Source organism: Corylus avellana, chromosome 6 (genome assembly GCF_965113065.1).
Source record: "Corylus avellana chromosome 6, dhCorAvel1.hap1.2, whole genome shotgun sequence".
NCBI classification, from domain to species: domain Eukaryota; kingdom Viridiplantae; phylum Streptophyta; class Magnoliopsida; order Fagales; family Betulaceae; genus Corylus; species Corylus avellana.
In genome coordinates, this window is record NC_142495.1 from 9,879,871 (window position 1) to 9,894,000 (window position 14,130).

The 14,130-nt window shown below is 37.5% G+C and overlaps 1 protein-coding gene across 1 annotated transcript in view; it reads left to right on the plus strand.

Annotated features, from left to right (window-relative positions):
* LOC132186320 (B-block binding subunit of TFIIIC) overlaps positions 1-11,552 on the plus strand; it is a 30,386-nt gene extending 18,834 nt beyond the window's left edge. Inside the window, exons 10-17 of the mRNA XM_059600229.2 lie at positions 3,597-4,015; positions 4,344-4,827; positions 5,246-5,572; positions 7,995-8,778; positions 8,901-8,959; positions 9,481-9,966; positions 10,660-10,698; positions 10,945-11,552. Of these exons, the coding sequence (XP_059456212.2) occupies positions 3,597-4,015; positions 4,344-4,827; positions 5,246-5,572; positions 7,995-8,778; positions 8,901-8,959; positions 9,481-9,966; positions 10,660-10,698; positions 10,945-11,130 (2,784 nt within the window). The 3' untranslated portion in view covers positions 11,131-11,552. The remainder of the gene's footprint in view (positions 1-3,596; positions 4,016-4,343; positions 4,828-5,245; positions 5,573-7,994; positions 8,779-8,900; positions 8,960-9,480; positions 9,967-10,659; positions 10,699-10,944) is intronic.
* Positions 11,553-14,130: the final 2,578 nt, after the last annotated feature.

Genomic DNA, 14,130 nt, shown 5'->3' on the forward strand with positions numbered 1-14,130 from the left:
AAATACAAAGTGTTGAAAAATAAAGATTTCATAATATCTTAGAGCACGCCTTTTTAGCCTATTAATGGACATGTCAAGAGGGAGTTTAATGTAATTACATTTGCTTGATAACTAGAATTTTTATTGACAGAGCTGAATTTCTTTCGGTTTCTAGTTCGAGCACTTCCTGTTTTTGCGCCATTCATACCCTAAGTTCAACTTTTTCTGTCTTCTGCTTGTACAAAACACAATTTGATCGTTTTATTCTTTTGTTTGTTTTTGCACTGCTTCTGTGTCACTTTAATCGATGGGTTTTCTAGTCCAATATGAATATGTTGGACATGACTTGAATTTAGGTTGTGGGGCCCACTGTCTTTTCCTTTCCTATTCGGTTTGTGACTCTTCTACTATTGCCAACTTAACGTGTTATAAAAAGGGGACTTCGGCTCTTTTGACAAATCAGAGATAAAACACAAGAAGCTTATTTCTCTTGTTTTGTGTGCGCTGCACAACTTGGTGTGTTATGGTAGAGCCTAGCGTGAAAGAATGAATAAAGAAAAAAGAGAGGTGCCACACAATGAAGTGTAGCCATAGGCAAGAGAGAAAAAAAGAAGACTTTGAATTACGCACATACAGGTTGTTGGTGTGAGTTGCAATATCTTTTCTTTTCTCATGTTCTCCTTTATGTGCTAGGACTAGAGAATTGTGTAAAAGAAAATTCTCTGTCTCACATGAGAGTGAGATTTGGGTGTATGGGCTTTGGGTTCTAAGTGATTTTCTACTCACAGTTTGTTAGTTAGATACAGCATATATATCTAGCCATAATTAGTCTCTCTAGTTATGGCATGTTCTTGTATTATAGCTATAGTATCTTGGAAGAGCTATATATCTTGGAAGAGCATGTTCTTTCTTTGATCGGTTGTACTCGTGCAAGACTTCCACAGGTTCTATGGATCGTATTCGATGGTCATCGTCTAAGAAAGGCAAGTTCGAGGTTAAGTCTCTCTTCAAGGCCTTGTCCAAATTTGACCATGAGGTGTTTCCTTGGAAGAGCATTTGGCGTACAAAGGTGCCTTTGCGAGTGGCTTTTTTCGGGTGGACTGCGGCCTTAGGCAAAATTTTGACTCACGACACCTTTTGGAAGAGGAATCTAGTGGTAGTGGAGTGGTGTTGTATGTGCAAGAAGAATGGAGAGTCAGTCGATCATCTTCTTTTCCATTGCGAGATCGCAAGTGTTCTTTGGCATACTATTTTTGATCGATTTGGGTTGCATTGGGTCATGCCTTGCAAGGTGAGGGGCTTGTTCAATTGCTGGTGGTCGGGAGGCTGTTCTCGAAGCGCGGTAGTGTGGAAGATGATCCCTCTGTGTCTTATGTGGTGTATTTGGAATGAAAGGAATGCTAGATGCTTTGAGAACTCCACTAGGACTATAGAGGAATTGACTCATTTTTTCTTCTTTACTTTGTATTCCTAGACGGCCGCTTGGCTAGCTCCTATAGGGATTAGCTTCTCTGATTTCCTTTTTCATTTTTCTCCCTCTTAGGCACCCTCTTTTATACTTCCGATGTATGTGGGTTGCGCCCCTCTGCGCTTTTGTTTTATATCATAATTACTTATAAAAAAAAATAGCTATAGTATCTTGTAATTAATAGGTGGATTTTAGTTGCCTTATTTGTTCTCCTAGATTGTTGTAATCGTGGAGATACAGCCTTGTAATTAGATATACAATTTCTATATAATATGAGAAACCCTCACATTGAGAGGTATTCAGTGCAATTGACACAGTTTTGTACTCCATCTTTGATAATGAATTTCTTCGTGATCGCCTCTACTTGTGGATGTATCTCACATTGAGGGAACCATGTAAATCTCAGTGTTATTGCGTGTAATTGTCTTGCCTTATTTATACTAATTGTGGTATTTTACACAACAAATGGTATTAGAACTAAGGTTCAGTATTCAGTAGAACTAAGTATCTGAGATCTGACAATGGATTGGAGTACATAGACATTGAATTCTTGGAATTTTGCAAAATAGAAAGCATTACTTGTCACTTCATGGTTAAACGGACTCCAGAATAAAATGGAGTTGCCAAGATGCATAAGGTTGAATGTAGGATTGCCAAAGAGTTTCTGTGAGGCAGTTAATTATGCATGCGTTGTCACCAACCGATCTCAATCTATAACGATTGATTTCAAGGTTCCAGAAGAAGTATGGTTAGATAAATCGGTTGATTATTCAATGTTAAAAATATTTGGTTGCCTTACATACTTTCACGTGCAAAGTGTAGAATAGTCAAAAATAGATATGAAGTCAAGAGTGTATATGCTTTGGTTTGGAATCTGGCATTAAGGGTTATAGGCTCTGCTATGGATAGGTTTCAAAGAAGAAAATTGTTAGCAGAGCTTTGATGTTTGATGAAGCCTATATGCTAAGAAAGGGTGAGGATGAAGCATCAACTGATAGCCAAAAAGGGAAACAAGTCGTGAAGGTGGAGTTTGATGAGAGTTCACCCACGGGTGTATTTGATGACCATCAATTTTCAAGAATTCACAACACCAAGAAGTGCCTTATTCTTTAGTAAGAGGCATGGAGAAACGCGATCGAAAAACACAAGAGAGGTATGAATTTGAGGATATGGTTTCTTTTGCCTTAATAGCAGGTAGTAGAGATCCATCGTCTGTAGAGGTAAAAGGTAGAATTGCTAAAGGGAAAGAAGGTTAAAAGGTGCAGATGGGTCTACAGGAAGACAAAGTTGGCTAGAAAGCTTTGTTGCGAACATGACTGGTAGAGAAGCGTGCTGTTTTGTCTAAACTAGGCCCTATGCTCAGGCTCAAGAGATACTTGAACTTGAATGGTACTTGTGGATTGCGATTGCCTTAGGGGCTATGGAGGAGACATCCGAAGAAGATTGATATTGTTAGACTTAATGAAATTCAAGTCAAGGTGAAGATTTGTTGGACGTGACTTGAATTCAGGTTGTGGGGCCCACTTAATGAGACTCTTCTATTATTGCCGACTTAACATGTTATAAAAAGGGGACTTCAGCTCTTTTGACGAATCAGAGAAAAAACACAAGCCTATTTCTCTTGTTTTATGTGCGTCACACAACTTGGTGTGTTATGGTAGAGCCTAGCGTGAAAGAGTGAATAAAGAAAAAAGAGAGGCGCCGCACAGTGAAGAGTAGCCACACCGCAAGAGAGAAAAGAGGAAGACTTTGAACTGCGCATATACAGTTTGTTGGTGTGAGTTGCAATCTCTTTTCTTTTCTCATGTTCTCCTTTATATGTTAGGACTAGAGAATTGTGTAAAAGAAAATTATGTCTTGCATGAAAGTGAGATTTGGGTGTATGGGCTTTGGGTTCTAAGTGATTTTTCATTCACAGTTTTGTACTCCATCTTTGATAGTGAATTTTTTCATGATCACCTTCGTCTGTGGACATACCTCACATTGAGGGAACCACGTAAATCTTGGTGTTATTGCATATGATTGTCTTGCCTTATTTACCATAATTGTGGTCTTTTGCACAACAGAATATAATATATACTATACTATGTCTTTATTTTTTCCCTTATTTAACATGAAGCTTGTTTGTCACTTTAAATGCCACTTGCAGGTGCTTCGTGTGTATTATGATAAGCGCCAACAACGTCTTAATAGATTTCAGGGTAAAGGGGATGAGTTCCAACCAGTCAAAAGAAAATGCAGTTCATCTTCTCAGAGCAGGGAAAGATCTTCCAAAGTGAGGTCAATAAAGCTCACCAGAGTTGACACTGAAACTGGACAGTTGGACAAGCAGAGATTTAATAGATCACCTGATACTGTTAACCAATTTATGGAAGAGAAAAATGTTTTTGCCTCTCATTCAGGAGAGCATAACATTAATTTGCAAACAATTCAAGAGTATGATGATATAGAAACCGGGGATCCAGGACCAAGTGAAGATGAGTATCATTCCTTTATCAGTCGGTGTGCCTTTTCGAACAATAATCCAACTCGTCAAAGAAGGTTTTCATGGACAGATGAAGCTGACAGGTAAAGAAAGATGTATAAAATATCATTGGGATCATTTTGTAAAGGGCTCATGTATAAAAGTTCCATGCCAAGTTGGCCAAGTGGTATAGTCGTTCGGAAGATTACATGATAATTATATAAATTGATCTGTCAAAATTACCTGATGGTAGAACTTCATCTTATGCGTGTATGCCATACATGTACTTCTATGCTTGGGGTCAATTGTCTATTTGATCTATCTGATGATTGAATTAATTCCTTAACAGAGAAGAAAAGTAAAGAATATAATTCTTTACATGTTTTTGATTTTATCTCTTTGTATTCACCTAACATAGTATCTTCCTTTCAGGCAATTGGTGATCCAATATGTAAGACACCGTGCAGCTCTTGGCGCAAAATATCATCGCACAAATTGGGCTTCACTTCCTGACCTTCCAGCACCTCCAAGTACCTGTAAGAAAAGAATGGCATTACTGAACACTAACAGAAAATTTAGAAAAGCCCTAATGAGGCTCTGTAACATGCTCAGTGAACGGTATGCTAAACATCTAGAAAAAGCCCAGAACAGGTCACTAAATAAAGATGATTGTAGACTACTTGTGCGAAGTTCACTGGTGGAAGGTCTCAACAGGAATTTTTCCAACGGTGAAGAACATATCCAACAGACGGGTTTGGAGGAAACGCCATGGGATGATATTGATGACAAAAGCATAAAAACAGCTCTTGATGAGGTTATTCTGTACAAGAGGATGGCTAAACTGGAGACCTCCAAAAGAGTTGGATCTGCATATGAGGAGTCGTCAAATCTAATAAGCAAGAATGCTGAAAAATATGTAAATGCCCCCAACTTCTCTTTCATAAATAATTGGTGTCTATTACTTCTGAAATCTTTTTATTTGAGAATACAACCTATTTACTTGGATTGCGCTCCATTTGGAGCTTCTTTTTAGTATTATTACTCATAAAAAAGAAAGAAAGAAAGTTAATCTGAGACAAGACTCAGCATACGTTGATGCAATTAAGTAGCTGTAGTGTTCAATCAATGTGATTGAATGTATCAAACTGGTTGTTCTCTCTCTCTTTGTCATTCTCAATCTAACCCCAGTAAGTGCTAAGTTATGAGGACCCTTCCAATTAATCAAGCCTCACCATAATGTGCGTGCACATTGATGTTCAGCAATATAAATATATGCTTTTTATATATGTGCTTTTGAATGCCTGACTGGCTATAACATATATTTTTGCTTGCAGGATTCTCAGGAATCTGAATTGGTTGCATCAGATACTGCTCGTCAGGATGTTCAGAACCATGGTGGGATACTACAGAAAAATTTTGTCCGAAAATCACGTCATCGCCTTCATCAGAAGTTTATTAAGCTTTTGAATGAAGGGGTAAATGTTAGTAGACGAGTACATGAATCATTGGCTGTTTCCAATGCTGTAGAGCTATTTAAGCTTGTCTTTTTAAGCACCTCGGCAGCACCGGCAGTACCGAATCTGCTAGCAGAAATTTTACGGCGTTACTCACAGCATGATCTTTTTGCAGCATTTAACTACCTTAGAGAGAATAAAATCATGGTTAGTTCTGTTTTTCTGGTTTTTTGATTGCATGCATTCTAAGGTGATTGGCTATGCAAATGGATTAAGGTCCTAGTATGGTACATTGTCAAGTCAATTTTTTGGTACTGGGAGATAAGCATGCAGTCTCATCCTCTTAAAATCATATATTTAATTAAACTCATGTTCTTTTGGGCCTTCTTTTAGTCCTTGTAGCTCATTTGGCTATTATCAAGCACTCTTGCACCAACGTGTCCATGTCTTAAATGTTACTTAAATCTAGAGTCATGCGATGTGCTTAGTAATCAAAACCATATTGGATGTTAAATAAGCCAAGGGAGTTGTTTACTGTTCCAATCACTGAGTGAACCGCTGGTTGATAAAAATTTATTGTTGTCTTGTGCATAATAAAGATCAAGTGTAAAAAAAAAAAAAAAAAGGCAGCACAGATATGCTCGCCATCCTGTACCAACCTTGTACTTCATGCTTCATGTCACGTCTTTAAATTGTTTCCACAAATTAACTTTCTAACCATGTGTTACTTTGTTACTCATGCCCCAGTCATACCAATCAGTTTGTAACCTGTTTAATCTCAAACCTGCCTTTTCATTCAACCGGGCTAGGCCTGGATTTGACCGGTTCATGTATAGATCGGGTTGTAAGAGTGTTGAATTGAAAGTGTCTAGCTCAGGGTTCAGCTGGTCCGACTGCCAGGTTAGACTGGTTCTCAAAGTAAGAGAATGTGATTCCAACTAGGTAGGGAGCTCATTGTTTGGGCCAAGTTTCGATTAGTTTCAAGCCAATGACCTCTAGCTCAAATGACAACTCCCTCCCCTATAAGAAAGGAGTTAGAGGGTTGGTTATGAAACCAACTAGATGCATGTGTAACTTGCCAATAAAAAAAATATATATATATCAAACAGTTTCAGTACCATTTGTGTCCAACTGTGTCGTAAACCTGCACATATGTTGTATGAACTCACTGGTCTTGGATAAATTTTGGGTTGTAAAGATGTAGTAGCTCAAACAAGATGTTGAAATAATAACATCCACGCCCAAACTGATAAACAATATGCCAAAAGGGTTATTTCCGTTGATAAGTTGTGAAGAGTTCAGTCGTAGATAATCTCTTAACTATCCCATCAAAGAAGTGAAGATTCATTAAATTGTTAAACAAACATTACTAAATGATAATGTGCTGTGCTTCCATGCCAATAAAATGTAACCCATCCAACGGTATTTAACATCCAGAAAACTGCCAAATAAAATGCATCTCAAGCTGAAATATCATAAGTACTGCTTGTCTGCTACGTGGTTGTTCAGTGGCTGTTGCAGCATAGCCTGTTGATCTGCACTGTTAGAAAAGTTATTAGGGTTAGTAAGTCATTATGGTTTATCTTCTTACTACAAACCTATTTAACATGCACCTTTGTCATTAGGATGTTCCCATCTTTAAGTGTAGGGGTCCTGATGCTGACATGTTTCCTTGCCAACTGATATTCAAACACATCATAATCTTGGGTTTTATGCATGCTATCTTTGATTGAGTCGGCTATTCAGTCTGTTGAGAGCATTGATTTGGTAATCACTTGATTCTGTAATGAGAACATTTATTGTTGGGACCATTTGGTACGTCAGTACTGAGGTTGTAGACAACCATGTTCCGGACCTCCTTGAGCATCATGTCAACAATGTATGCTGCCGCCTTGACCCTTTTTGTCAATTTTTTTTTTTCTTGTACGAGGTTTTTACTTGCAATGGAAATAGAATAGGACTAGATTCAGCTCAAATTACTTATAAGCTCCACATTGTCCAGACTTTCCTTCAGTAAGATCTGTAGTTCTAATCTTAAAGTAGGTTTTTCCTTTCTAAATGATTGGCTTCTAAGAAACCTTTGTTGCTGATGCTTTAAATCCTAGGTTTGAGAGCTACAAAAAGAAAGTTTTCTAGGTGTTAGAAGTTGATGGGTTTCTCTGTGGAATGAAGTGTCCATCTGTTGTTGGTGGGTCATATTACTTGAGCAGTGTATTGCTTTGTTCTGTCTCACACATATTGGAAACAGCATTGGAGTTTAGTATATTATTTCTTCACTTCCCTACGCTTATAAATTCAATAAGAGATGTCTATGTTATATTTATAGTATTTTTTTTTATGATGTTACAATCCCTTTATACATAGAGTAGCATGAAATATTTTGCTTGTTTCTAATTTTTTTGAGTTTTGGAATTTTGTTCTTCTTTTTCTATACTTTTGGGGTTTTCTTGTATACTTTATGTGTACCTTCTACCCTTTCAATGAACTTACATTGCTTATCAAAAAATGTGTGGTTCTGTTCATATGACTTACTTATTTTGTAGCTTCTATATCCATCTTACAGTTCTATTCATCTAATGTGAGATTTCTACGTAAATTGCCTTCTTATCAAACTTTCACATTTTGGTAGGTTGGGGGTAACGGGACTCAACCTTTTGAACTTTCACTGCAGTTCTTGCATGGTGTTTCTAAGTCAAAATTTCCAATTAATACTGGAAAGAGAGCTGCTAAATTTACTAGTTGGCTCCATGAAAAGGAAAAAGATCTTATGGAGAGGGGTATAAATCTTTCTGAAGAGTTACATTGTGGTGACATTTTCCATTTGTTTGCTCTAGTTTCTTCAGGTGAACTGTCCATTTCTCCACACTTGCCCGAGGAAGGTGTTGGAGAGGCTGAAGACCTGAGAAACTTGAAACGTAAAAATGATAACAATGAATCTTGTGTTAGTGATAAGGCTAAGAAACTAAAAACTTCATTGGCAAATGAGGGTGAAATTATTTCTCGTCGGGAAAAAGGTTTTCCTGGCATCATGGTATCTGTACGTCATGCAACAATTGCGATAGCCGATGCTGTAGAATTGTTCAAAGATGAGAGTAGCTGTACTTGTGAACTTTTTCTTGATGGGAATGATCCATCCACCATTGCTTTGGGTCAGAGCAGTAGCTCCCCGCATGCTGAACATATGAAGGAAATTCTTAATTCAGATGCCTTTGTCCCTGTAGCCAGGCATCATAGTGAGTCACCTTGGGAAGCTATGGCAGGCTTTGCTGAACATTTGATGTCAAAACCTTCTGATCAAGAACAAGTAAGTCCCATCCATCCTGAGGTTTTTAGGACTGTTTCTGCTGCCATTAAGAAGGCTGGTGACCAAGGTTTGAGCATTGAAGAAGTTTCCCGACTCATAAATATGCCAGGTAGAAATGCTATATCTTTTGTGTTCTAATGAGCATACATGTGTCTGCTTTCAGTTTCAGGAAGAATGATATTCATGTGTATGTTTCATTGGATTAATTATTTTCTTCTTGTTCCTTTTTAGAAAAAAGGATCCCTGAACTTATCATTGACGTGCTACAAGCATTTCACCAAGCCTTCAAGGTTAGATTTTCTAATGCTTTAGCCATTGAAAATATATTTTAATCTTGAAAAACTGCTATTATGGTGTACCTGCAGTACTGTTGTACACTGCCCCATGCATGGTGGGCTTGGTCCTACCTTCTTACATCCCATATGGCATGTTGAATATTGACATTTCATGTGTGCTCTATGTTTTGTTGTTGTCCTGTTTAACATTATTAGAACTAGAAGTTCAGTCAGAGTTGGGTACTCAAATTAGAGTTTATGAGTAATGGTTCTTGTTGAGGTGTGGCTGAATTTGTTTCTGGTAGCAAGCCGTTTATGAGCTTTTTGGTGGAAGAGGAATCGTGAAACATCAGAAGAATTTTGTCACAAACTGACTTCTTAGAGGCTTAAGTTTCAACTTGGAATGCTGGGGTTGGGTTAGTTAATTTGAAATCTTACCTGAAGATGTTCATACATGCGATTTTAATACTTTAATCACATATCTGAGTTAAACCTTGCATTTTCCATTAGTTCAAATGTGTGTTTGCTTTATACAGGTCAATGCTTATGACTCCGTTCGCGTTGTTGATTCTCTATATCGTTCCAAGTATTTTTTGACTTCAATGTCTGATTTTTCTCAAGATATCAAACTACCTTCATCGATGAGGTCCTTGGGAAGAACTGATGACAGCCATTTGATCTTCCTGCCAGAAAATCGTCTTATTGATCATGCTAATTCACAGAGAAAAATTAACTTGAGTGAGGGCAATCTGCACAAAGTGACAATCCTTAATCTTCCCGAGGAGGTCACTGAGCCCTCAAATGAAAATCAAACAAGCAATTCACTTGAAGGTTGCAAGCAGGGCAAAAATGTTTTACCTGCAGGAGAAAATGAGGATGAAACCATTATAATCTGTTCTGGTGAAATTTGTATGCCAATATTGCCATGGATAAATGGAGATGGGACCATTAACAAAATTGTTTATAAGGGACTTAGACGGCGTGTTCTTGGACTAGTGATGCAAAATCCTGGGATATTAGAGGTACATGCCTTTTTCAGTTCATCCTTTTGTTTTACCAAAATTCTTCATAGTTTGCAAAGTTTTTCTTTTAACAGGTGGCGCCAACAAAAAGTTTGGTTGCTAATGAGAAAGCTTCAAAATTTTAAACTACCAGTGATGTTTTCACAAAACTTTTTAATTTCAAAAGTATCTTGCAGAACATATTGTATTTTTACAAATTGCTTCAAAATTTTGAAAGAGCTTTGAGGTGGAGGTGCTGGGTGGAGCAATGATGTTGTCGCAAAACTTTTAATTTCAAAATAATATTGCCCAACAAATTGTGTTTTTGCAAATTGCTTCAAATTTGAAAAGGCTTTGTGATGGTGCTGCTGAGTTGTGGCTGCAGCAACAAGGTTCTTTGGCAGTGCTTATTGGATTTCATATCTTTGGTCCTCAAAGAGGAAAAAAAAGAACCAAAAGGAGTTGAGTTGCTGTGCTGCAGGTTATCTCCAAATTCCAGTTGGCCCCCCTTTGCTTTAGCCACGACTCCCATTGGTCCACTCCGTCAGCACACAGAAGTTTAAAATTTTTGAATGAGATGTTTTAGGTGTAGGTTTATTGGGAAGAAAGAAAAAGCCTTTTGTTTCATCTAGGGCCTCTCTCTCTCTCTCTCTCTCTCTTTTTAGACAATCTTTTGATGTTTTCTCACATTGCTTTTTCCATCTTTTTTGTTAGGATGACATTATTCGTCAGATGGATATATTGAATCCTCAGGTAAACTTTTGAATTGCTTATTTTTATAGGTGTATGGTGAAAGTATATAGTCTACAGAGCTTAAATTATCCTACTATGCAATAGATGTTGGAAAACATTAGTCCCTCGCCCTTTGTGAATAATTTCCTTTGCTCCATGTGGGGATTATCAAATTTGGTCATCATTTGATGAATTTGCGTATCTATGGACTACTACTTGTTCCTTCCTTGTGAATAAATGCTAATGTAAGTTCTAAATTTCTTACAGAGCTGTAGAAAACTGTTGGAGTTGATGATTCTGGACGAACACCTCTATGTAAAGAAGATCCATCAAACTACATCCAATGTGCCCCCTGCCATTCTTGGTACTCTCCTTGGGAGCAACCTCAGCATTACAAAATCTGTTTTTCGTGACCATTTCTTTGCAAATCCCATGAGTACATCTTTACTGTAGGGAGCTTTAGCTTGCTAATATGATATTTATCAGAAGTTCCCAACTGGGCCTTAGCCTAGAAAACAACTTCAGCATTCGAAAGTTGGTTTTTGCTGAGAAGACTTCTTCCTCTAAAGCACTCTTGTGGGTTTGTGGGTCAGATTTGGGTAGCATTGAGTGCAGATTTCTTGTATAGTATGTGTGATTTAGGATTAAAGTTTTGAAGCTGACAGACGACTTTCTTTCTTTCGTTACAATTTTCTGTATAGCTTCACATTTTTATACTTCGGGTTCACTAAAAAAAAATCAATATTTATAAAGTAGAGAAATGTACAAACAAATGTTTTGTATTGTAAATTTGTATTTTAAATTAAGGAAACCAGTGAACAGGATACAGCATTCTATGTTGCTTTTGTAATTAGTGAAAAGGAAAATGTTTTGTATTTGTGTGGTTTGTGATCGGTATAATGATTGGCTTGGGTTTATCTTGGTGGCCCATCTTTTGCCAGTGAGTTAAATTCCAACAGATTGAGATCGTCTGCAATGTCTTTAAATCCTGACTAATGATATTTGGTGCAGTCTGAAAAATACGTAGACCCCAACACATAGCGGAAAAACAACCAACAAGAAGTTAACAAATATAAGGATTAACATTTGCAGTTATATAAACAAATACAACAAAATGATTTTGTTGACAAAAAGGAAAACCTTGCACCAAGGAAAAACTTTTACGGGGCAAGCAAACCCATGATTCCACTCAATCAATTGAAGAACGAACTACAAAAAATAGCAAAACTTATTCCCTAGTAATTTTATCTATCTATCGCCCCGTAGGCGCCGTGCTCCTCATAAGTCTCTGTTCCAACTCCATAGTTGGTTGTTTTTCAATGAGCGAACTCCTTCCTGATCACCACCAGTAGACTTCCATTGTATCTTCAATTGTGCCATCACAACACGCTGGCGTGAATCACCTTCCAAGAATCTTCACACGTAAAGTTTCTTGGAATCAATCCTCCAGAGTATTGTGTAGCATCACATCAAGCTCTTAGGATTAGTCTCTCAAAAACTCTCTAGGAGGCTTTGAAATTTCGTGTCAAAGTAGGCTTTAAATAGTAGCCTTTGATTTTTGTGCCGCGGCATTCGAACATGCAAGTTTGCTATCTGGACATAGCTAGGGCAAATTAACCCTAACCGACTATCATGTCCAAATGTCTGCCCATGGTGTTCGAACACCTTTACTCCATATCTGCGCTATTTCTAGTCTTGTTCAAACATCCTTCCAATGGGATGTTTATGAAGTGATCTAAATATTTGCTGTTTGCTGCTTCGTCTGGACACCTTTGCGAACATGGCGCTTTTGGAGCTCAGACCGTGTGGACATTACCTTGTACCATTTGGATACCTGCTAATCCAAAAGTGCATGTCCGCTTATCTGTCCGGACATGTCAGGGAACAGTTACTTTTTGGAGCGGATATCGTTCGTACACCTCTTGCCTCATTTGGACATCTAGCTATGTACTTATAACGCCCTGTGTAACTCAATTAACTGGTAATTGACTCGATGGTTCATCTTCCAACCTACATCCCTCATGGCACAAGACTCAAGGATCATTATCTCTCATAAACGAGAGAATACAATGGAAGACTTTAAACTATAGAAATAGAAAGCAATAACTAAACATCACAAGCACAACTACCAGAGTAAGGATAAAGCATTATATTATAAATAGGTCATCAAATGTATGGTCAAAGACCGATCATCAAAATATTACAACCCCAAATCATTGTCTTAAAATAAGATAGTAAGATTAATACCTAATCTTAAGTAGTGCAAGCATGATCACTATCTCTATCATCTCTGACCGAATGGTCCCTTGATGCAGCGTGACTTAGTGGGCTGCAGCAAATAACAACATTAAGGAACAGATAGGTGTTTCTAGATCTTGATTCTATCAAATGATTTAACAAATCTTCTCTAAAACGCTAGATACTCTCTAGGTTTTGAAGGAAAACAGAAGAACGCTCAACTTTGAGGCTTCTTATTGAACAAAACTCATATATAATCAACAACTGTGTTTCTAGAGGCTATAAGCATGTATTTATAGGCCTACAAACCCTAAACCTAATTAAAATACGAAATAAACTCGGAAATAGACTTCTACGAAGCTCGTTCGGACGGCACTTAAGTTTGTCTGGACGGCCACGGACAAAAAAAATGAAAACGAACTTCTACGGAGGGGCTCGTCTGAAATCTCATTCAGACGAGGTTGAAGACAAGCTTCTCTGGTTGCTCCTCAGCTGCAATCTTGTTGTCACAAATACCTACCTAAATTAATAGGCAAATAATTGGATGTTTTACCCGCAAGTGCATGAGGTCAACACAGTAGTATAGTGTGCAAATATGGGGTCATTCCCACGAGGATTGCTTAATTTTTGTCTAAAATTAAATTCCAAAAGTAAAATAAAACCAAGATTGGATTTGAGTTGATAATAATAAAAAGGTAGAGTTTTGAAATCCACCACTAATTATATTTAGCTAATATATCAATATGCTAATGTTTTGATCATGTTATGAATATCTAATGTTTGTCAACCTAAGGGCATTGGTGTCTACTCCTTAAGCTATTGATTTCCCTAAGCAACGAATTAGGCATGGGTGTCTATTTTAATTCTTTTCTTTCTTAAAGGACTTAGCATGGGTGTCTACTAAGTTGTTCTTTAAGAAAGCATAAATCTGTGGAAATCGACAAACACATGAGGCCTAGGGCATGGGTGTCTACTCTTGGTTTCCCATGTTGATTAACCCAAGAACCCGGTGTGGATTTCTTTTGTTTCTTATGTTAAACCCAGGACTCGGTCATCCAAATTGATTTAACTAACTAGTTCATACCACATGCATATGTCAATCAGGCACACATATATAAGGAATTCATGAAAGCAGGCATTAATCAAGTTAGATACAACAACATGATCATCATAAAGGCGCCAATATTGAATATTAATTAAACATAACTAGGGCTT